The 20,043-nt window shown below is 64.8% G+C and overlaps 3 protein-coding genes across 3 annotated transcripts; 1 reads left to right on the top strand and 2 right to left on the bottom strand.

Moving 5' to 3' along the window:
• Positions 1-716: 716 nt before the first annotated feature.
• ANAPC2 (anaphase promoting complex subunit 2) lies at positions 717-10,108 on the bottom strand (the record flags this gene model as incomplete). Its single annotated transcript, XM_077771540.1, has 13 exons — positions 717-1,013; positions 1,118-1,353; positions 1,554-1,683; positions 3,948-4,151; positions 4,238-4,313; positions 4,591-4,732; positions 5,060-5,241; positions 5,957-6,074; positions 6,418-6,537; positions 6,905-7,079; positions 8,045-8,177; positions 9,186-9,808; positions 10,070-10,108. Coding segments are annotated over 13 exons (2,391 nt in total), but the record flags the coding sequence as incomplete, so codon positions are not given.
• Position 10,109: 1 nt separating this feature from the next.
• SSNA1 (SS nuclear autoantigen 1) lies at positions 10,110-11,313 on the top strand (the record flags this gene model as incomplete). The annotated part of the gene is made up of 2 exons (XM_077771539.1): positions 10,110-10,367; positions 10,775-11,313. Coding segments are annotated over 2 exons (366 nt in total), but the record flags the coding sequence as incomplete, so codon positions are not given.
• A 1,221-nt stretch (positions 11,314-12,534) lies between these two features.
• TPRN (taperin) lies at positions 12,535-20,040 on the bottom strand (the record flags this gene model as incomplete). Its single annotated transcript, XM_077771538.1, has 4 exons — positions 12,535-13,030; positions 13,138-13,244; positions 13,324-13,561; positions 18,931-20,040. Coding segments are annotated over 4 exons (1,518 nt in total), but the record flags the coding sequence as incomplete, so codon positions are not given.
• Between the last annotated feature and the right edge of the window lie 3 nt (positions 20,041-20,043).

Genomic DNA, 20,043 nt, shown 5'->3' with positions numbered 1-20,043 from the left:
GGCGGGGGGGGGGGGTGTTGCCCGAGAGTGTCCTGGGGACAACGGACGTGACTAAGGGCCTGAGAAGGCACGTGGTTGGGCGGGAACAGGATGAGGAGGCTGGAGGCTCGTTCGCAGGGGCCTTGTTGCCCGGGAGGCGGGCACCACCGGCGGCACGCAGCCTCCTGCTCTGCAGGCCGTGGAGCCAGAGCGAAGACCTCCCGCCCTCCGGGACCTCTGGGGCTGCGGGCGGTGCCAGCGCCTCTCATGTGCTCTGGACGCTGCTAGCCTGGGCTGCTGCACGGGCCCCGGGGACGCCGGAGGTTCTTGGTCCGGGAGGGGGGCTGCTCAGCTGCCCGCCGCCTCACGGATTCCAGGGGCATCCACATGTCCCATCAGCAGCCCTGGACCCTCAAGCCGTGAAGGGGAAAGGTGACCTGAGGGCTCCTTTCAAATGCTGGAGTGAGGTTTGGGAGCTGGAGGCCCCCGTGTGCCCCGGCAGAACCGGTCTCAGGTGTGTCGCAGCAGGTGCGGCTGAGGGGCATCTACGTGCCAGACTGCGGGTTTGGAGCCCAGTGACAGGTGTGCAGGCGGGGCTGGGCCTGGACACTCGTGTGTGGCCCGCACCTGCTCCCAGGGAGCCAGGCCCTGCTGGGGTGCAGGTGGAGCGGCCAGTGCGAAGGCAAACCTGGACCACACCCCCACGACGGGCCCACAGAGCCACCAGGACAGTGAACTGACAGAGAACCACTTGCTTTACTCTGCACTCTGCCCGCCCCCATCCTCCGGGTGGGGGCCCACGGGAAGGGCCGGCGGGCGCGTCAGCTGCAGCTCTTGGGCAGGCGGTAGACGCCGGCCGAGTAGACCAGCTGCTGGTCCCTCACCTTCCTCTGCAGGAAGCCCTGGAGCTCCTGCAGGTCGATCTCGGCCAGCGCGGGGCCCGTCACCACGAACATGCGCAGCATGCTGTAGATGCGCTCCAGCGACAGGCTCTCCAGGTTGGTCAGCATGGCCTGGATGTACGTCCAGAAGAGCTGGGGGGACAGAGGCCAGGCCGGCCGTCAGGCCACCCCATGGCGCGCGCGTGGCCACCACACCAGAGGCTAAGCCAGGCCACCGCCCCCTCCCCCGGCCGCACCAGCAGCTCCTCCTCCTTCTGGTCGGCCTGGGAGGCCATGCCCGAGTCGCTCTCGTCATCGCTGTCGATGAGCACCATGCTGTCTCGGTCCTGGGGCCGCTCCTCCTCCACCACAGAGAAGGTCCCGGCAGGCTCCTCCCGCAGCACGCCCTGCTGCAGCCACACGGACATGCGCCGCCGCAGCAGCGCCACGGGCATCTTCACCACCTTGCTCAGCTCCTCCAGGGTCCAGCTGGCTGCGCAGAGGGGCCGGGAGCACTAGGCACTGGGCCCGTCAGTCCGCCCAGTTCATCACCCCAGAGGGCAGCAGGACCCAGGGGGCCTCAGGAGGCGGAGTCCTGCCCCCGCCGCCCCCGCCACTGCACAGAGCAGCGCCTGGCACCAGCCCCCTGGGAGGCAAGGCGGGGGCAGGCTGGCAGGGGCCCAACGGGCTCACCTTGGTCCTGGAAGTAGAGCAAAACCACGGCCTGCACGGGAGTCACCGCCACAGACAAGGTCCGATCGGCTAGCTCCACGTCCATGGTCACCAGGCCCAGGGTGTGCTTCCAGCTGAGGGTCCGCATGGCCTGGGGAGGGCCGCAGTCAGCACGAGCAGCCCGAGGGCCCGGCTGAGCCCAGCCGAGCGAGGCTCCGCTCCCTGGCACCAGGGGCGGGGAGGGGTCCCTCACTGCCCCCCTCCCTGCAGTCAGCAGCAGCACGGATAGAAGACAGGGCTCCAGCTCCCAGCCCTCAACTACCACCATCTACTAGGACTGGACAGCGAGGGCTGCCGGTGAGTTAAGGGTCTCGGAAAGGCGTCCAACACCCTAACCCCTCGGGCCTCAGAATGAGGTCTGGGTTGGAGACAAGGCCGGTGCGGACGGGGCTAAGACAAGGTCATGGGACTGCAGCGAGCCCTGACGCAGCACAGTCAGTACCCTCGTAAGAGGGAAGACGGTGTGAAGACAGAGCCAGAGACGGCAGCGACGCAGCCACAGCCGAGAAACACCGCAGGTGGCCTGCAGCCCCAGATGCTCACTGGGCTGGACCCTCTCCTGCAGCCTTCGGAGCAGCACAGCCCTGCTGACGCCCTGACCTCTGCTCTGGCCTCCAGGACAGAGAAAAAGATCTCTATCGTTGTAAGCACCCACATCATGGCACTTTGTTACAGCAACCACGAGAAAGGGACACATTTTGGTCCCAGGAAGGGGTGCTGCTGTAGCAAATTCCCAGAAGTGTGAGTCCTTGGAGCTGGGTGACAGGCAGAGGCTGGCTGCGGGCTGCATGCCTGTAAAGGCCTGAACTGCCCCGGAGAGACTGTTGGCAGGGACACGGCCCGGAAAGCCACCCTTGAGAGGGGTCAGAAGGAGGAAGAGGCCACGGCAAACGAGAAGCGCGGCCCGGCTACGTGGCGGCAGAGCCCCGTCTGTGCACAGCTCTGCTGGGCGGGACACACCCGAGCACGATGAACCAATGCACCAAGACGCTGAGCGGAGGCCACTCCACAAGCACGGGAGGGGCGGCACGGGGGACAGCAAGCCGGCAGGGACGCGGCAGGGTCAGAGCCGAGAGGGCGCCAGAGACCTGAGCTCCGACGCTGGAGCCGGCCAGCGGCCTCAGCAGAGCCAGGACAGAGACGAGGCTGTCCAGGAAGTGTGCACGTGAGGGCCACGGCCAGGCGCCCGGGAGCCGCATGGAAGACCAGGTTCCTGAGAATTTTACGGCAGCCCACACTAACAGGGAGAGAGCCGGCCCGCTGCGGAGGGCTCCGCGGGCAGAGCCGCAGTGCAGGGCCCGCCTGCAGGGTGGGTGCACTCCGGCAGACGGGAGACAGCCTCGAGACCGGGGCAGTCCCTCTGCTGGCTTTCGGACTTGCTTTGAGCCTGTGACCCCCTTCTTTCTTGACAAGTCGTCCACTGGGGACGGAGGGGTCTGGCCCACACTTTGCTCGCACGCTTGGCTCCCCCGGGCTCACAGCTGGGGAGGGACTGCCCTCGATGAGCTGCATTCGGTCTCGCTCTCGCCCGATTCAGATGCTACTCAGACACCAAACTCTGAGGTGCGGGGTCGATGTAAACTTAGGCGGTGCGGGAAAGGCTTAGGACTTCTGGGGATGCTGGGTGAATGTGTTTTGCATGTGGGAAGCACACAAATTTTGGGGGGCCAGAGTGTGGACTGTTATAAGTTGAGGTGTGTCCCTCAAAAAGATGTCAAAGTCCTAACGCCTAATAATTCAGAATATAACCGTATTACCACATGTCAATTTGTTCACATGAGGTCATTCTAGAAGTCAAGCGGGCCCTTAAGCCAATATGATCGGTGTCCTTGCAAGAAGAAATGTGGACACAGAGACACGGGGAGAATACCACGTGACAACGGAAGTTGGGCTGATGAGGCCACAAGTCGAGTGATGCCTCGAGCCCCACGACACCGACACGAGTGCTGAGGGCCAAGTGCTAGGAGTCTTTCAGCACCCCCTCACCCCTCGGCTCCGAAGGGAGACGCAAAAGAGAACCCCAATCTGCAGGGAGAAAACGGAAGCAGAACCCACAGCTTCCCCAAGTCGCAGGCAGCAGAGCAACAGACAGGCTCTCCGGCTCCAAGGCCAAGACCATATAGCCACCACTCCAGCCCGCAGCAGGGAGATGCAAGGCCACCAGCAGAAAGCACAGGCAAGGATACTCTGTGGGCTGCGTGGCCACCCACGTGCCCACCATGACCCTCAGGCCAAGAACTGAGATGGCGTGAGCCAGAGGCACCGTGGCCACAGGCCTGACATCCAGCACAGCCGCACAGCCTGCCTGGAGGGGTGGCCAGGTCAGGACACAGACCCCACCTGCTGCCACAGTACCTTCAGCTTCTCGTACTTCTTGCAGTAGACCTCTAGGGCCTCCCTGATGTCCTCGGGGACCTCCAGCTTCTCGTCCTTGAAAGGGGGCCAGAACTCGCTAGACAGGATGACGGCGTAGACCCCAAAAGGCGGCTGCTCCTCTGCGGGCCGCTTCTCGTCCTCCTCCCGAATGTTGGCATTGATGCGACGGGAGTCCGCCATGTCCTGGGGGGAGGGGAGAGTCTCACAAAGGCGCCGGGGCTGAGCTCGAAGGGAGGCAGGCCAGGTGGGCAGGAGCCCCAGGTGCCCACCTTCAGCATGACCTCGCAGAAGTGCATGGGAGCCTCGCCAAAGCGCAGCTTCAGCAGCTCCACGTTGCGGATCTCCCTGGAAAGAAGCATCTCTGAGGGGGTGTTGCACACCCCCACCCCAAGCAGCACCCAGAGCGGAGCGGGCGCCCTCCCCCACCCACCCCGGTGGGAAAGACGGGAGGAGCAGTTCCAACCGAGGGGACCCCGGACTCCGTCCCACCTGAGGCCCTGGGGTTCCTGGGGATCTGGGGTCCCCTGGGCCTCCCCGGGTGACGGCTGAGCACTGGTGCAGCTGCCGGCAGGAGAGCAGGCAGCGGCGCCCCCTGCAGCCCGTGGCGCCTGGCGGGCCTCACCGCTCAGGACTAAAGCTGAACTGGTGCAGCAGGCGGTCGGCCAGCAGCGAGCGGTACTCGTTGATGAACAGGTCCTTGCTGCCGTAGATGCTGACCAGCAGACTGATGATGTCTGAAGAGCGCCGCTTGGAGCTGGACTTCCCTGCATGGCACGGGGAGGGGCAGCACTGGCACCTTGCAGGGCGCGGGGAGCGCCGCCGGTGCCCATGCAAGGCCCAGCCTGCCCGGCCTGCGAGGCCCAAGCCCGGAGATCCCAGGCTGGGGGCGGGGCGGGTGGTGCTCTTCTAGCAAGCTGGGTGGGGACGGAGGCCGCGGCGGGCCCGCTCAAGCCAGCGGAGCACCCTGCAGAAGCAGGCCGGGTTGGGCGCCGACAGCTGACCCCCTCAAGCTTTGGGGCACCTATGGACACAGACTCGAGACCCGAGTGCCACCCACAATCCAGAGCCTGGCGGGGCTGGTGGGCACTGACCTGGATCAGCATCCACAGGGTCGGGGACCCAGTCCTCGGGCTCGCCAGAGTCCTCCTCGCTGTCCTGACCGGTCTCCAGGCTCGCCGGGTCTGTCTTGGACAGCTCGACAGCCAAGTCCCCCGTCCCATCTGAGTCCCCCGTCAGCCCAGCTACAATCTGCCGCACCGTGTCCTCCCGCGTCCTGCCGTATGGGATTACCGCTGGCCTTCACGGCACCTCTCCCTGGTCGCCCCGCTAGCACACACCGCCTCACCTCACCTCACCCCGGCAGCCAGCGCCTGCCGGCCACATGCTTAAGACAGGTCCATCACGCTTCCTCTCAGGAAATGGTAACACTAATCATAGTAATTAAAAAAACACCCTGCCGTTGTCAGGAAACACCAAGAACTGAAATAATACAGGATCACGGCAAGGCCCTTCACAACCAAGAGGCAGCAGACGTGAGTCAGGGCAGCCCCAGATGCTTCCCAGCCCCGGCCTGGAGCCTCTGCTGTCCCAAGGGGTCTCCGGACAGCTGTGCCCCAGCGCCTGCCCAAACACATCCTGACAGCCCGGGAGTCACTGATGCTCGTGCATGGGGGTCCCTCCCCTGCCTCGGCCTGGGGCCTGGTCAGCAAGGCAAAGCTGAGTCGAGGCCTCTCTGGACGAGGAAGAGGGGATGGGGACAGAGAGCAGGGGTGCAGGGTGGCCCCCAGTGTCTGCCCATGGACGTGGCAGCACCCACAAAAGGAAGCAGCCCCGGCCGTGGCCTGGCCACGTGGCCGAGCAGGAGGGACAGAGGATCCGTGGTGTTTCAGGGGCCATAAGGACCCATGGGGAACTTGGCCACACAAATGGAGCCAGAGGACAAAGATCCCAAGTCCGAGCAGCTCCCGGGGCTTCCCCGCGGGGCTCACCTCAGGTAGCGGCGAATGGGCTCACAAGCCACCTCCAGGATGACCATGGAAGGGTCTAGCACACGCAGGGCCTTGATGGCGGATATGTAGAGGGTGATGATGTCGCATGTGTTGACCCCTATGGCCAGAAGGGAGAACGGTAGTCACAGCAGCACCCAGGGGTTGTCCCATGAGCAGAGCCCTGGCCAGGTGGGTCTTTAGGCCACCACTGTGACCTCAGTCCCCAGGATACCAGTGTGACCCCCAGGATACTGCCCCTTTCTCCCCCACCTCTCATGTGCTTTCCCTGGGAGCCCTCCGCTCACTGGGCGGTCTGCCCAGGCCACACCCATCACTCCCCAGGACTCTCTCAGGGGAAGATGAGGCAGAGCACCTTGCTCCTCTTAAGGACTGCACAGACCCACTCCCTACACGGGCCCCGACGCAGGGGAGGCTGGCCACCTGGGCAGCAGCTTGGGCACCTGGATGGAGGAGCCGCGTCTCCAGGGCAGCCTTGAGGGACAGGAGCAGCTGCTGCCTCTGGTCAGTCCTCTCCAGGCAGTACTTGAGGTCCTCAATGGCTGGCCGGGAGTCTGGGAAGTCTGCAGGAAGAGTGTGGGCCCTTGCACACACGTGCTGTGCACGCAAGAAAGGACACAAGGTGGGCAGGGCCCAGAGGGTGAGCGGCCGCGCCTCCACTCAACAACGAGAAACACCTGCCAGGTGCTTCAGGCCATCCCTGGGCCGTCATGTGCCCTCCACCCCCACAGGGCCCAAGGGCCAGCACAGAGCAGGGACGTGAGGCCGAGAGGAGGAGGGCGGAAGCCGAGAAGCACCGTCTGGGGGCAGGCTGCACTGGCAGGCCCGGCTCTGCTTGAGACACCACTGTCCTAAGGCCCCTGACGGGCTGCAAGATCTGAACGGTAAAGGCACAGGGAAGGCGGCTACTCCAGCGGGTTGGGGGCCGACCTCGGATGATGCTGAAGAGCTCCTCGATGCGCAGGCTGGCATAGATACGGTAGAAAAACCTCTGCACGTGGCAGCGCCAGCGGCGCAGCGTGTTGCCGGCCTCCGGGGACGCAGGCCTGGCTGGGCCGTCCTGCAGGAAGACCTTGCCAAGCCAGCCGACCACCCTCTCGATCCACTGTCGGGAGAGCACAGATGTAGGGAGGTGAGGAGCTGAGCCCCAGCCTGACACGGAGCAGAGGCTGGGAGAAGTCACGCAGCCACCCACTCTGCGGCCAGTCCTGGGGAGTCCCTAAGGCCACCTGGAGGCTAGGAGCACATCGAAATCAGCAGAATGATGGCTCCCATGTGGGCATCCCACGCCATCCACCGGTGTGCTCCCACCCCCGATGAGCATGAGTGCCCAGGCTTCTCTCTGGCGACAGTGGCCCTGATGTAGGGGCTGGAGAGAGTGCTCACCCCTGACCTGGGGGAAAGACGCACCCTGGGGGCCATGTACCTGAATGGCCCCACCACAGACAGACAACATAAGGACACTTCTACATAAAGACAGACTATATGAGCACACACGTATACACGGACAGCCAGTGCAGTCACACGTGCACTAGGATGCATACGGCCCCTGGCAAACCACACAGCCACTGGTGAGGACATCTGGCACTCTGCCACCAGGGGCAACACAGGTGCCCCGGCCAGGCTTCTGGGCTCACACCCACTCCAGACTGCTGCTGTGCGACACTTGCTTTGAATTCCCATCACAGCTGATCTGCACCCTCGGGAGGCAGACACGAGGAAATGGCGGAGAACACGCAGGAGGCAGGAGCGGGCTGGAGAGCCCCAGGCCATGCCCCAACAGCATGGGCGCCCTGAGGCCCCCCCACCGGGGCACCCCAGACCTTGGCGCTGCCTCCGGCCAAGTGATTTTGGACAGATCTCGCTGAGCAGGTCACAAGCTCTTTCTTGCTGTCACCAGGGCAGGCCAGGGAGGGCCAGCTTCCACCCGGTACCAGGACAGCTTCAACCACCAGCCAGATTCTCGTTCGTCCAAGCCACACTCTGGCTGCTCTTAAGACTTCAGGGCGTCAGGCCTGCCAGAACCCTCTTCTACGGCCGCCAGGGAACAGGGCCCGAGGGCGTCCTTACCTTGTGGAACTCTCGCAGGAAGGAGCGCTCGTACTCGCCCCGACAGCGGTCCTCCATCCTCTCCCTGGTCACCTGGTGCAGGGTGGTGGTCACGGCCTCCGCGCTGACCCGCTCCAGCAGACTGAGCCTGTGTCTGGAGGACAGCCCGGCTCGTGGGGCACACTCGTCCCCTCACAGCCAGTGCCCTCCGTGCCAAGGGCTTAAAGAAGAAGCTGCCGGGGAGGACAGAGCCCCCTGCCTTCCCTAGCCGGCCTCTGTGCCCAGGTGAGGCCCTGGCCTTCCCCAGGTGAAGAGTGGGTGCGGCTCTCAGGGTAAAACCGCATCCCCTAAACGTGGCTCTGAAGCAACAGCTAACTATCACTGCCTTGACCCTGTGAGTACAAATGGTAGCACAGATGGTATAGAGGCCACCAGTCGTGCAGACCCTGGCAAGCAATGGCAAGTGAACTCGAGAGAAAACGAGAAAGAACATTTCTGTGCACCTTTGACCTGGGATGAAGCAGCAGAAGCCATCCAGGGCCTCCCTGACCCTCAGCAACAGGCCCCTTCCCTCAGTCCGGCTAGAAGCCCCTCCCCCTTCCTAACAGCTCCACTGCTACAACTTCACACAACGTGACAAGATCATTGTAAGCAACCACAAAGGAGAAAAGGCCCGCAGATCAGGACCCGGCTTTCACAGTGACAACAAAATCCTTTCCTCTTTAAAAGACTGGAAAGGCAATCTGCTTGCCCAGCATGTTAGCCTAATCCCCAACTTGTACTGAAAAGAATAAAAAAAGCAAGCCCACCTTTTGCAATTACAGGGGAGAGTGAACATCACCCCTTCCCTAGAGAGCCAGGAGAATTCTGTGCCTAGAAGGCACAGCAGAATTCTAGGTGGCCCAGAAAATTTGCAATCACTGGGGTCTCAGAGTAAGCACAGTGTGAAACCCGGGGCTAGTGTGAGTGGCAGACACAACTGTGTCTGGGACAAAACGTATAAATCCACAGCACAGGGATCCTGGGGGCCGTCCCTTTGGCATGCCCACGACTATGAAGGCACACATGCCCCCCCACTCCCACCAGCTCACCAGCTCTCTGAAGCGGCCAGCTGGACCCAGGAAAGCAAGCAAGAGTCAAGAACAGAGACGTGAGTACTCACAGGACCTGGCTGAGCTGGTGAAACTGCTCCAGGGCCTGGCGGCACCAGCACTGCTGCTTGTCACTGCCGCATCCCGCACACAGTGGGCTCTGCAGAAGCCGGTAGTACCGGCGACGCGCATACCTGCTGTCCAATTCCCCCTCTAGTTCCGGGTCTGTGCCCCCTTCCCCCTTCCTCTTACTCTGCATGTAGACTCTCAAAAAGCGGCCATAGAGGCGCTGAATCATCTCCTGAAAGGTTCTGGGCGTGGAAAAGAACAGGACGCCCCGCAAGGTGGTGTGCACTTTTTCCCGCAGCCCTTGAGCGCCTGCGCCCATCAGCAAGCCCAGGCGAGTCCATTTCTCCAGCAGCTCCAGGCTATGCAGGTAGGGATCCAGGCGGCTCTCCAACAGGCCGAAGGCGTCCAGGAGAAGCAGAAGGCACTGCGGCTCGTCTGCACAGTTCTCACGCTGGGAGATGGTGTTCCAGAACTCGAGGGAGATGCTGGCCTGCAGGTCGTTCTGCAGCACCTCTACAAACCACTCCTCCAGGACCGAATGCAGGCCGTGGGCCCTCAAAACCTCCACTGCCGCCCGGAGCTCCTCCTCCTTCGGCGGCACCGCACCGCTGGTCCGGGAAGAAGCCTGGAGTGCAGAAACCGCGAGAAGGGAATACAGAGTAGCGGTGGGAAGGGCACTGACAGGCGGGGAGCAGCGGGGAAGGGACAGAGCGGAGGGGAAGCTGCGGAATTCCCGCTACCCCGCGTCCGCGACGCACGGATGCCTGCCCGACGCTGGGGAAGGGCCGCCTCGGAAGCCGAACGAACCCCAGGGTGGACGTCCCAATGACGCGCGCAGGGTCCCCGGAACCCCGCGCGGGCCCGCCGCCCTCTCCCGGGGCCTCACCAGTCCCAGCGCGGCCGGCGGCACCAGCCCGGTGCNGAGGGGTGCCGCCGCCGTCCCCGCCCGGGTCCACAGCGCCCGCTCCGCCCGGCCCACCCTAGGCATCGAGGAGCTGTGCCAGAAGCGAGAGGAGTTGTGCCGGCAGATCCAGCAGGAGGAGGAGGAGAAGCAGCGGCTGCAGAGCGAGGTGAGGCAGCTGACGGAGAGGCTGGCCCGAGTCAACGAGAACCTGGCGCGCAAGATCGCCTCTCGCAACGAGTTTGACCGGACCATCGCAGAGACGGAGGCGGCCTACCTCAAGGTGGGACTCGGGGCACCGCAGGGGCCTGCACGCAGGGTGGCCTGGGGCGCCCACAGGCAGAGGCTACAGTGCTACAACGTGGTCGAGACCGCTGTGGGGTGACGGGGGGGCTGCCCGTGGGGGCCCCCCCCCGTCCCAAGCCCTGGTGTCTATATCGTGGGCTTATGGCTCGTCCCAGACCACGGGCAGAGGGTGGCAACAAGGGCCAGAGCTGACCTCGCCTGTCTTCCCTGGGGGCAGGGAGAGGCGCTGTGGGTTAGAGGCCCTACTGACTCTGCCCGACCCTCCCGTCGGGCCTCCTCTCCCTGCTTCTGCCCCAGGCGTGGCCACGGCTTGGTGGGAACAGAGCTGGACTGTGGGAGCCTCATGGGAGGGACAGGGTCAACCACTCGTGTCTCTGTTTCCAGATCCTGGAGAGCTCGCAGACTCTGCTTAGCGTCCTGAAGAGGGAAGCTGGGAACTTGACCAAAGCCACCGCCTCGGAGCAGAAGAGCAGTGGAGGCAAGGAGAGCTGATGGGGCCTTAGGTGGGGAGGGGCCTGCCTCCCCACTCCCTCAGTGGCTCCGCCTCCAACAAGTCTGTCTTCAAAGTGTCTTTTTTCATAGTAGCAGCCGCCTCCTTTCACTGTCTCGGGTGCCGAGAGGCAGTTGCCCAGCTCCACCTGCCCCGGGTGACAAGTAAAGCCCTGGGCGCAGCCCTCCAGGTGGGGGTATCGGCCCTGTACTCACAGGATATGGGGAGGACAGGCTCTGGGTCCATTGCTCTTGGGGCTGAGGTCCCCACACCCCCCGGGGCTGCCAGAGAGGCCCTGCTCCCTAGTCTCACCAGCACAGCAGCCGCCTCACCTTGGTGCCCAGGCCAGGGGAGTAGGGGAGGGGCTGGGGCCCGCCCCCTCAGAGCTTGCCCTGGTCTATGACGTTCAATAAAGATCGTCTTTGTAAAGATATCCTGCTGCCCGCGGCCTGCGGCCTGTGTGGGAAGTGAGGCTGCCGCACATCCGCAGAATCAATGTGAGCCCAGCTCTATGGCTTCTTGGCAGAGGGGGGCCTGGGGTGGCTTTCCCCATGACAAGCCTTGTTGGCTCTGGGGACAGAGTCCAGGGTGCCCTTGAGCATCTCCTGTGACCTTGTCGCCCACCCTTGCTCCCCGCAGGGCTGCAGGCCCCCCGGCCCAGCTCCGGCACTCGGCCTGCCCTTCGGGTGGGGCTGTGCTTGTTGGTCCTGGTCTGTGTGATGCCCCGTCACCCAGCACGAGGGCTGTGCCCCGAGAGATGCCCTCCCGCCAGGGCTGTGCCCCAGCTCCAGAATTCTAAACTTGGCTCCGCCCCACGGGCCCACCGCTTCCCACTCTCCCTGGTCACACCAGGCGTGCTGCTTCCGGCCTCCCACGCTGCGGGGGCCCAGCCCTCCATCCCGAGTGGCCAGTCGGCTCCTACGGGGGTCCCTGCAGCTAGGCAGGGTTGGGAAGCATGTACTGAGAGGGTCTGGAAAAACCTGGACCCACTCCCCCCAGAAAAACACTAAAAACGCCCTCCTTCCCGAGTTTGGCCAGGCAGCCTTTCTCACGAGCTCGTCTTCAGGAGGGCCGTGCTTGCCGTCGTGGCCTGGATGGTAAGCGGCCCCAGCTCCCCAGCTCCAGCTGCTGCTGAGCAGGCAGCTCTGCGTCTCCTGTCCCCTCTGGGGATCTGCCGGGTTTTCCTGCCAGCCGCTAGCGCGGACCCCAGGGAAGCGGTCTCCCTGCTACAGACCTGCTGCGGCCTCCTGTGGCTCAGGCAGCTTTCCAAGCCACACAGGAGGCGAGATCCCCGAGCTTCCACCCGCTCCTTGTCCCTCCCAGGCTCTCGGCCTTTAAAAGTGTTGTGGTCCAGCCAGAATGCCAGATCCCAGAGAGCAAGCCCAGCGTGCTCTTCCCCCGATGCAGCTCCCACTGTGTCAGCCCAGAGACCAAAAGAGCTCACAGGAGGGGAAGCAGGGCGCCCGGGGCTCTGGGAGTGAACGCCTGAGCCACCAGACGGCACTGTGTGGGGGTGCCACACAGGGCCACCCCTGTACCCAGGCACGGATGTCCTGGCCGGGCTCCTGCTGTACCCTCCTCGCTGCCAGGTCCCCACAGACCCCACCCCTGCTCCCTGATCTCAGGCCAAGGACCACACAGGGAAGGCAGAGGCGGCCTTGTCCAGTGCTATTTATTGAATCCATCGTCAGAGGCAAGAAAAAACTTGCCATTCATAACAAAGGGGGTGGGGGGGCGCTGGGAAGGGCTGGAAGTCCCCTGGAGGAGAGGCAGCCAGGCTAGCCCTTCACACGTGCACCAGACACCTGCTGGCATGGTGTCCAGCAGGACCCTGTGCATCCTCCATAGGCAGCACCCCCAAACCAGGGCTGGAGAGCGAAACTCAGCCCCAAGGGAAGCAGGTGACCCCGGTGCCCGAGGCTCAGGCCAACCCCAGAAAGGAAGGGTGGGATATGGCGGGGCAGAGCCCAACAGGGCGGCAGGCGGTGTGTGAGTGCGTGTGTGCGCGCGCACAGAGCAAGGGGTGGGCCTTCTGGGTACTGCCCGTCTCCTGGGGCTCAGCCTTGGCCATCCTGGCAGGGTCGGGGTCAGAAATAGAGGGCTGGCTCACTTCGGAAGTCTGAGAGGTCGTTCTGACTGGCAGGGGTGAGCTGAGAGAGAGGGACAGAGAGGGAGCCGATGGGACTCATCCAGGCGTTAGAGACAACCCGCACCCTGGGCCTTGGGTGTTGGCCCTCCCAGCCGCACCCCTGCTCACCATGACCTCCTTGGGTGTGGGCTCCACCTCACTCGGAGCCTGCTCCAGTGTCTGCTCCTGCCATTTGCTGAAGGCCACGGAATGCTTTGGAGTGTAGCCGGACAGGCCTGCGGGCCGAGAGGCACACGTGTGGACGTGTGGCGAGGCCACCCGCTGGGCCGCCCGTTCCCACACGGGGGCACTCACCTGAGCTGCCGTCCGGCAGCTGAGGGCTCTCGGGTCCCATGCTGTTCGCAAAAGTGGCTCGGGGCAGAAACAGCGAGAAGGGCTTCTCCACCCGGTCTGAGCTGGGCTCCTCCTCCTCCTCCTCCCCCTCCTCCTCCGCCCCCTCCTGGGCCTCCGCCTCCTCCTCCTGAACCAGGGAGCTCTCCGGGGGGTACTCGAACGTGGTCTGCAGGCGCTTGTCGTTGAAGGAGATCTTCATCTAAGGACAAGGAGGTACCTCAGCACGGCCCTGCTGCCACCAGGGGTTACTTAAGCCAGGCCGACAGAAGGGCACACAGAGGCTGTTCGCCCCGGCGGGTAGCAGAATGTGCCATCAACCCTTCAGAAACTGAAAGGTGGAGGGGCCGCCCCTCATCGGAGAGCACTCCTTCACCTGCCCCCTGCGGGCAAGGACCCCATGAAGGTTGGCCTGGCTGCCCATGCAACCCAGGGCCAGTGTGTCCAAACACCTGCATCCCAGACCCCACCCAGCCCCTCCTCACCCCAGGCCCAGGGTCACATCACCTCGGGTAACCAGCCCTGCCCAGGGACCAGACCTTAGCCACCACCAGGAGCCCAAAGTCTCAGGGTCTCCAGAAACTTCTATGGCAGCTCCTAGGGTTGAAGGGCTGCCTTCGCAGGGGGCGCACCAGCCACCTAGAAGCTCTACGGCAGGAGCAGGTGAGATGGCACTCAGGGGGCCCACATACTTGGGCACCCCACCTCCTCAGCCACCAGCGGGGTGGCTGGGGTCTCTCCCCAGCACCGCGTTCACAGCCTGGCTCGCAGGGACCTGAATGATGTGCCTGCACAGCTCACATGGGCACCGCTGCCGCGCAGGACAGGGCGCACCCAAGGCCAGGCCCCCGAGGCCCCCATGAGGTGACAAAGCAGGGTGGTTGGCATATGCCGAGCCCCAGGAGGGTGGCACCAAATGCCATCACGCTGTTTTACAGACCGAGTCAGAATTAGACCAAAACTGCACCCGAGGGGGGCTGTGGCGGCCCCTCCCTCCCGCCTGGGCGGCCTGTCTGGCCCTGTCCCCCGCCCACTCTGCAGGCTGCAGAATTTCACGCCTGAGCAAATCCTCTTCTCTCCTGACGGCCTCGAGTACAGACCAAGCTGCCGGCTTGGAGAGGAAGCAGGGGCGGGTGCAAGCAGATGGACCCTCACGCTCCCTGACCGGGACTCCACCCCCGCGACAGCCACAGGCCCACCCGACTTGCTGACTTGCTTGGCCGGCCCGGCAGGTTGGTAACGAATACGAGAGGCTCCAGCCTGCAGCAGATGGGAGCGGCCCCGCAGGAGCCCGAAACATTAAACTCCGGAGCACAGGACTCCAGCAGCCAGCTCAAGTTCCCCCCCCCCCCCGGAAGGAGCCGGGGGCAGGAGCTGGGCCCCTAGGCAGAGAACGTGGGCCCGGGGACAGCAGGACATGCAGGGGCCTCACAGGAAAGCTGGACTTGCAGCCTTGGCAGCAGAGGGGGCCCCGGCACTGGCCTCAGGGGGCAATGCCAGGCTGAGCGAGTGTCCAAAACCAAGGGCACGTGCTCCGCCCCCCGCCTCCTCCCGCAGCCGCACATGCACACACAGCCCCGCTCGGTCACGGGCACCCCCAGCTCCGGTGCTTCCCCATCCCAGCGTGGCTCGCACACAGACACCCGCTGGGCGAATCTCAGGCCCAGACCCAGTGCTCTCTGCCCCGGCCAGCCGCACGTACAAGCGGTCAGGGCCATGAGCGCACAGGTGCAGGTCACCCGAGTCAGGCAAAGCCAAGAGAGAAATACTTGCTCCTGTCACTTGAAGGTACACTGTTCCTCAACCCGCCCTGTCCCCACGGCAGGCCCCACCCCGCCCCCAGCCGAGCAGGACAGAGGCCCGGACCCGGCGGCCTGCCCCTCACCCGAGGCCCCACAGTGGCTGTGGCGTCCAGTCACCCCCGGGTACACGGCATTGTCCCCAACGACCCTGAGCCCTCCAGGCCCATCCCCCACCACCGAAGACACAGGAAGGGCTGGCTGCCAGGGCCCGGCCGGATTAGCATGCCCTCATTAGTCCACATGACCAGTTTCTAGCGGGGAGACCGAGGGGGCTGGGCACACACAGGCACTGAGCCTGGCACAGCCTGGCCGGGCAGGGGCGGGGCAGCGCTCTGCGCCCAGCTGGGGCCCAGGGCTCGGGTCACATCCGCCTCCCTTCAGTCTCCACACTCCAACGGCCTGGTGGGGCTCCAGGCCTCCTCGTGGGTGCAGCTCTCTGAATCACAAGACACCCTGTGACAAATGCTGCTGGGGAGGGGCCAGCCTCCAGCCTCCAGGCAGATGGGCCGGGTGTGGCCAGGGGCTGGCACTTGCGCACACCTGGCTCTCGGGGACTTTGCCCTCTGTGCCAAGCGTAGTCGTCAGGTGGGTCCCGGCTTGGCCCACCTCCCAGCCCTCACAGGCCCTTTGTCCCCCTCACCCTGCCCTACCCGAGCACACCCAGCTTGGATTACCGAAGGGCGTCCACCCTGGACTCTGGTCCGGCAGCCGGGTTCAGCCAGCCCCCCTGCTGGGGGGCCACCCACCCTGTCCTCGCTCCCCCGCGCACACCTGCCTCCTCCCATCCCCCACTCAGGCCGCGTGCGGGGGGACAACGGGACCACCACACACAGCCTCTGGCGAAGCTCCCACGCTGCTCCCTGATGCCCCAGGTCAAGGGCAGCCCCAGCCCAGCGCAGACCCCCTGGCGGTGGGGCAGCTGAGTGGGAGCAGGGCCCAGACGGCTCCAGCGGCACCTGGGCCGTAGGAAGAACACTTGGGGTGGATGCCTGCAGGAAAAGTTGGGGGGGGGGCAGAGGAGATGCAGCCATGACACCTCGGAGGTGGCGGGCGCAGCGCTCCACACCAGCAGGGAGTGGGGTCGCTAGGAAGAGCCAGTGGGGAAGCAGGTGACTGGCGGCAGCCGCGCCACGGGTCTGGGGACGGCAGCGAGGCTGAGGGCCAAGCCCCGGCCAGCGTGATTGGGATGTCGGGGTGGCAGTTACACCGCAGGTGAGGCCAGATGGCCTAGGTGTCATAGATCGAGCCCTGGGGACACTGACACACTCAGGCTGGGCAGAGAACCAGCTAGTAAGGAGGTGAGGAGGGCGAAGGGGAGGGAAAGGAGCCGCCAAACGAGCAGGAGCCTGGCCAGGTGGCACCTCACAAAGGGGAGAGGCCCTCGCACCAGCCACCGACCCCGCGGGAGGCAGGTGTGGAGAACAGCTGGCCAGTCCCGCTCCGCAGCACAGCCTAGGGGCTGGGGCTGGGGCAGAGGTGAGAGGTGAGAGCAGCACAGCAGCCACCCCTGCTTGGCCATTAAGGGAGGAACAGAGATGGCGTCAGCAGTTCTACCAAGAGACAATCAAGTGGGGACGCCCCCCCCAGGCAGGTCTCCCTGGCACACTGGCCGGCTGGGTGCCCCGACCACCAAGACAGGGCTACAGCCCGCCAAGGCCCAGCAGGGTCACAACACCCTACACGCACCTGCAGCTCAGGGGCAGGCTGCCCTAACCCCTGCCACCCAGACAGTCCCTCTGCAGGGCCATACCTCATCTGCCCCCTGGGAAAGACCCCAGGACCTCCCAGCACTAGGCTCGTCAGCCATTGGGCCCCAAGGGCCCGCTAAGCTCCAGCCCCCTAAGTCCCTAGTCAGAATGGGGGCAAACAGGACAGTGGTCCAAACCACAGGCTGGCTGGAGCCGTATGGGCGAGGGGGGCCCTGCAGCCCAGGGCCTGGAGGGATGGCCGGAGGACCACCAGGGAACGGACAAGAGCCAGCGGACCGCTCCGAAGCACCGGGCAGCCCCACGCTTCTGTCCCACTCACCAGGAGCCCTGGCTCTTCCCAGGCACGGCAGCTGGTGCGGGGGGTGGGGCAGTGCTCACAAGCCAAGAGTCACCTCCAATAGGTCCTGCTGCTCTGGCAGGGCCCTCGCTAGGTCACCTGACCTTGCCAGGCATCACCCGTCTGGACCCCCAACTCCCTGAGGCTGGCGTGGGGGCCGGGCCAGGGCCACGGTTGTCGCCCCAGCCCTGCCACACGTGACCCCACAGCTCTCTCCCCAGTGGGGGTCCAGGTGAGCAGGGCTCTAGAAGCAGAAACCAGCACTGGATTCCTGTCCACCCTCAGGTTCCCCATCTACAAAGTGAGGAGCCATTGCCACCTCCACTTTTGGGGCCAGAATGGAAAGGGACCGCCTCCTAGAGTGTAGGGTCAAGGGTTAGGAAGCAGGAGCAAGGGGAAGGGGGGGCTTAAAGCCTGGCGGTGGGGCTGACGACCGTGTGTAAGGGTAGGAGTGAGGGTGGGAGGGTCGTGGCCCTAGAGACGGTGAGTCAAGGTCAGGCAGGCGAGATGGGCCCACCGGAAGTACCAAGGGAGTTGGGCGTGGATGCCTGTCTCAGCAGATGGAGCTGGCAGGAGCCCCGATGCCCTCGCCCAAGGAGGAGGGCATGATACATGGAGGAAGGGCAATGCCAAGTCCAACTCATGTCAGAGGGAGGAGGTGGCTCATGTGATTGGACAACCGGCAGGCATGGGGGGGGTTGTCCATGGACACAAGGCACATCACCGCCCCCATCGCCCAAGGCAAGTGAGGACGGTGGCAGAAGCGGCTTCAAGGGTGAGCCTGGAGATAACCACTGGCTGACGGAGAAGACTTCCAGGCACCATCTCGCTTCCGGGGGACACTTCTGCCCCCCTGCGGACGGGGGTTATGTGGGGCTGGCCTTGGAATTTGCCCCAGGGCCAGACAGAGGTGCTAGAATGAGCAGGAAGAATCTGAGGAACGGGGTGTGTGTGTGTGTGTGTGTGTGTGTGTGTGTGCGCGCGCCCGGAGGTTCCGGGTCACTGGGCGGCTGGGGACTGAGGCTCCTGAGGGCTCCTGGTCTTGCACGTGGGTCTCTCTGCCTGAGGCCCATCCCCCCACCCAACGAGAGGGAGAGGTTACACTGCTCCCAGCATCGCACCCCAGGCCTGGCACACACACTAGTTCAATAAACACTTGCATGGAGCCGGGTTCTGCTGAGCTTCAGGCCAGCGTGCCTTCTGGGGCGCTGACAGCTCCCTCCTGAACGGCTCCCAGTGCTGTACCCCTAGGCTGACAGTGCGGTAGGGATCTGACCACACCGCTCTTACCCCTTCCCACTTCTGTCCTGGCACCTGTGACCCACGTAGGCCGGGACTCTGGAAGAGCACACCAGGCTACACCCTCACAGCCAGGCCGGAGTGGCACCAGCACGCCCAGGACTACTTCCTCCAGCTGGGCCCATGGGGAGACGGGCCTGCCCTGCCAATTCCACATGGAGCCGCAAGGACAGGCCGAAGCGGTGCTGGCCGGACTGACTTCCCACCAGCCTTACGAAACACACCACAAGCAAGCTGTCTCCTCTGGGTCACTGGGGCTCTGCTGGAGCCCAGNAGCTTGCATGGCCCCCCAGCCCACCCCTCCTCTGGTCCACACAGAATCCACTCCCCAGCCAGGCCAGTTGTCCTGGGAAGTGGGCACCTGCTATACCCACAGCTTTCTCTGCCTCCCAGCGAGTGCCCCTCCCCCATGCCCCCTGCTGACCTTCTTTCTCGAGGAGCCAGCCTTGATGAGACAGGATTTCTCTAGGGCCAGGTAGCCACCGATCACCTCAATCTCGTGCACGGTGGGATAGCGCTTCCTCAGTGCAGTCCCCAGGGCAGCAGGGGTCTCCAACAAGCTGCCTGCCTCCTCTTCCTCGGCCTCCTGTGGCCTGGGCTCCCCGTTGGCCTGCAGGGACCCCGGCTTCCTCTTGGGCACCACGGTGAAGGTGTTACCACCTCGGTGATGGAGCCCTGATGGGTGCCCAGGCCCAGTGGGGTGCAGGTGATACCAAGGAGGCCCCGTGGCTCCTGAGCAGGGCAGTTTGGCTTGTTGGGGGGCTTCATCCTCCGAGTCTACCTCATCAATGAAGGTGATGGGCAACCCTGGCCTCCCAGGCTCCCCATCATTCTTGGCCGAGCCAGGAACCCCAAGGCCCTGGGCAGGCTTAGCCTCCGCAGCAGCCAAGGGACACAGGGGTGGTGAGGGCAGCCTCTGCTGCCTAACAGCCTGGTCGACGACGGCGGTCGCTGGCCTGGGGCACCCCCCGTCCTGGACCCCCAAGAGGCTCCTCCCTCCAGCAGGCACGCTATCCCTTCCAGGCACCAGCTGGGCTTCGGGCTCCAGGCCTTCCTCTCCCTCTGGCAGCGCCCCCACCTGCCTCCCTTCAGGAGGAGGGGCCCCAGAGGCTTTGCGCTTGGGAATGAACGTGAAGGAGTTTCGAGAGTTCACACGGAGGCTGGCCAGGGCCCGGGCCTGGAGGTCCTCAGCGGGGATTCGATCCATGTCTGGCTTGGAAGCCGGCCGAATCTCGAAGGAGTCATTGGCGCTGGTGGCCGCAGAGACCCACCGGCGCTGGCTGGGAGTGGCACTGGCAGAGTTGGGCGTGGGCAAGGCCAGCAACGCGGCTGGAGTGGCACTGGGGGTCCCGGGGCTGGGGGGCGGGTGGACGGGGGCGTCCCCCGACTCCACCTTTGGCTTCCACTCGCCCGGGCCGGGCGCAGGGCCCGCGAGGCCGTTGGCGGCACCGGTCCGGGACTCGGGGGCCGCAGGCCCGTTGGGGAGCGGGCGAGGGCCAGAGCCGCGGTGCAGGCCCCGAGGGTGGAGGGTGAGGGA

This window comes from Crocuta crocuta, unplaced genomic scaffold, assembly GCF_008692635.1.
Source record: "Crocuta crocuta isolate KB4526 unplaced genomic scaffold, BGI_CrCroc_1.0 scaffold1013, whole genome shotgun sequence".
In the NCBI taxonomy this organism is placed as follows: Eukaryota; Metazoa; Chordata; class Mammalia; order Carnivora; family Hyaenidae; genus Crocuta; species Crocuta crocuta.
This window is presented reverse-complemented; position numbering and strand designations above follow the sequence as displayed.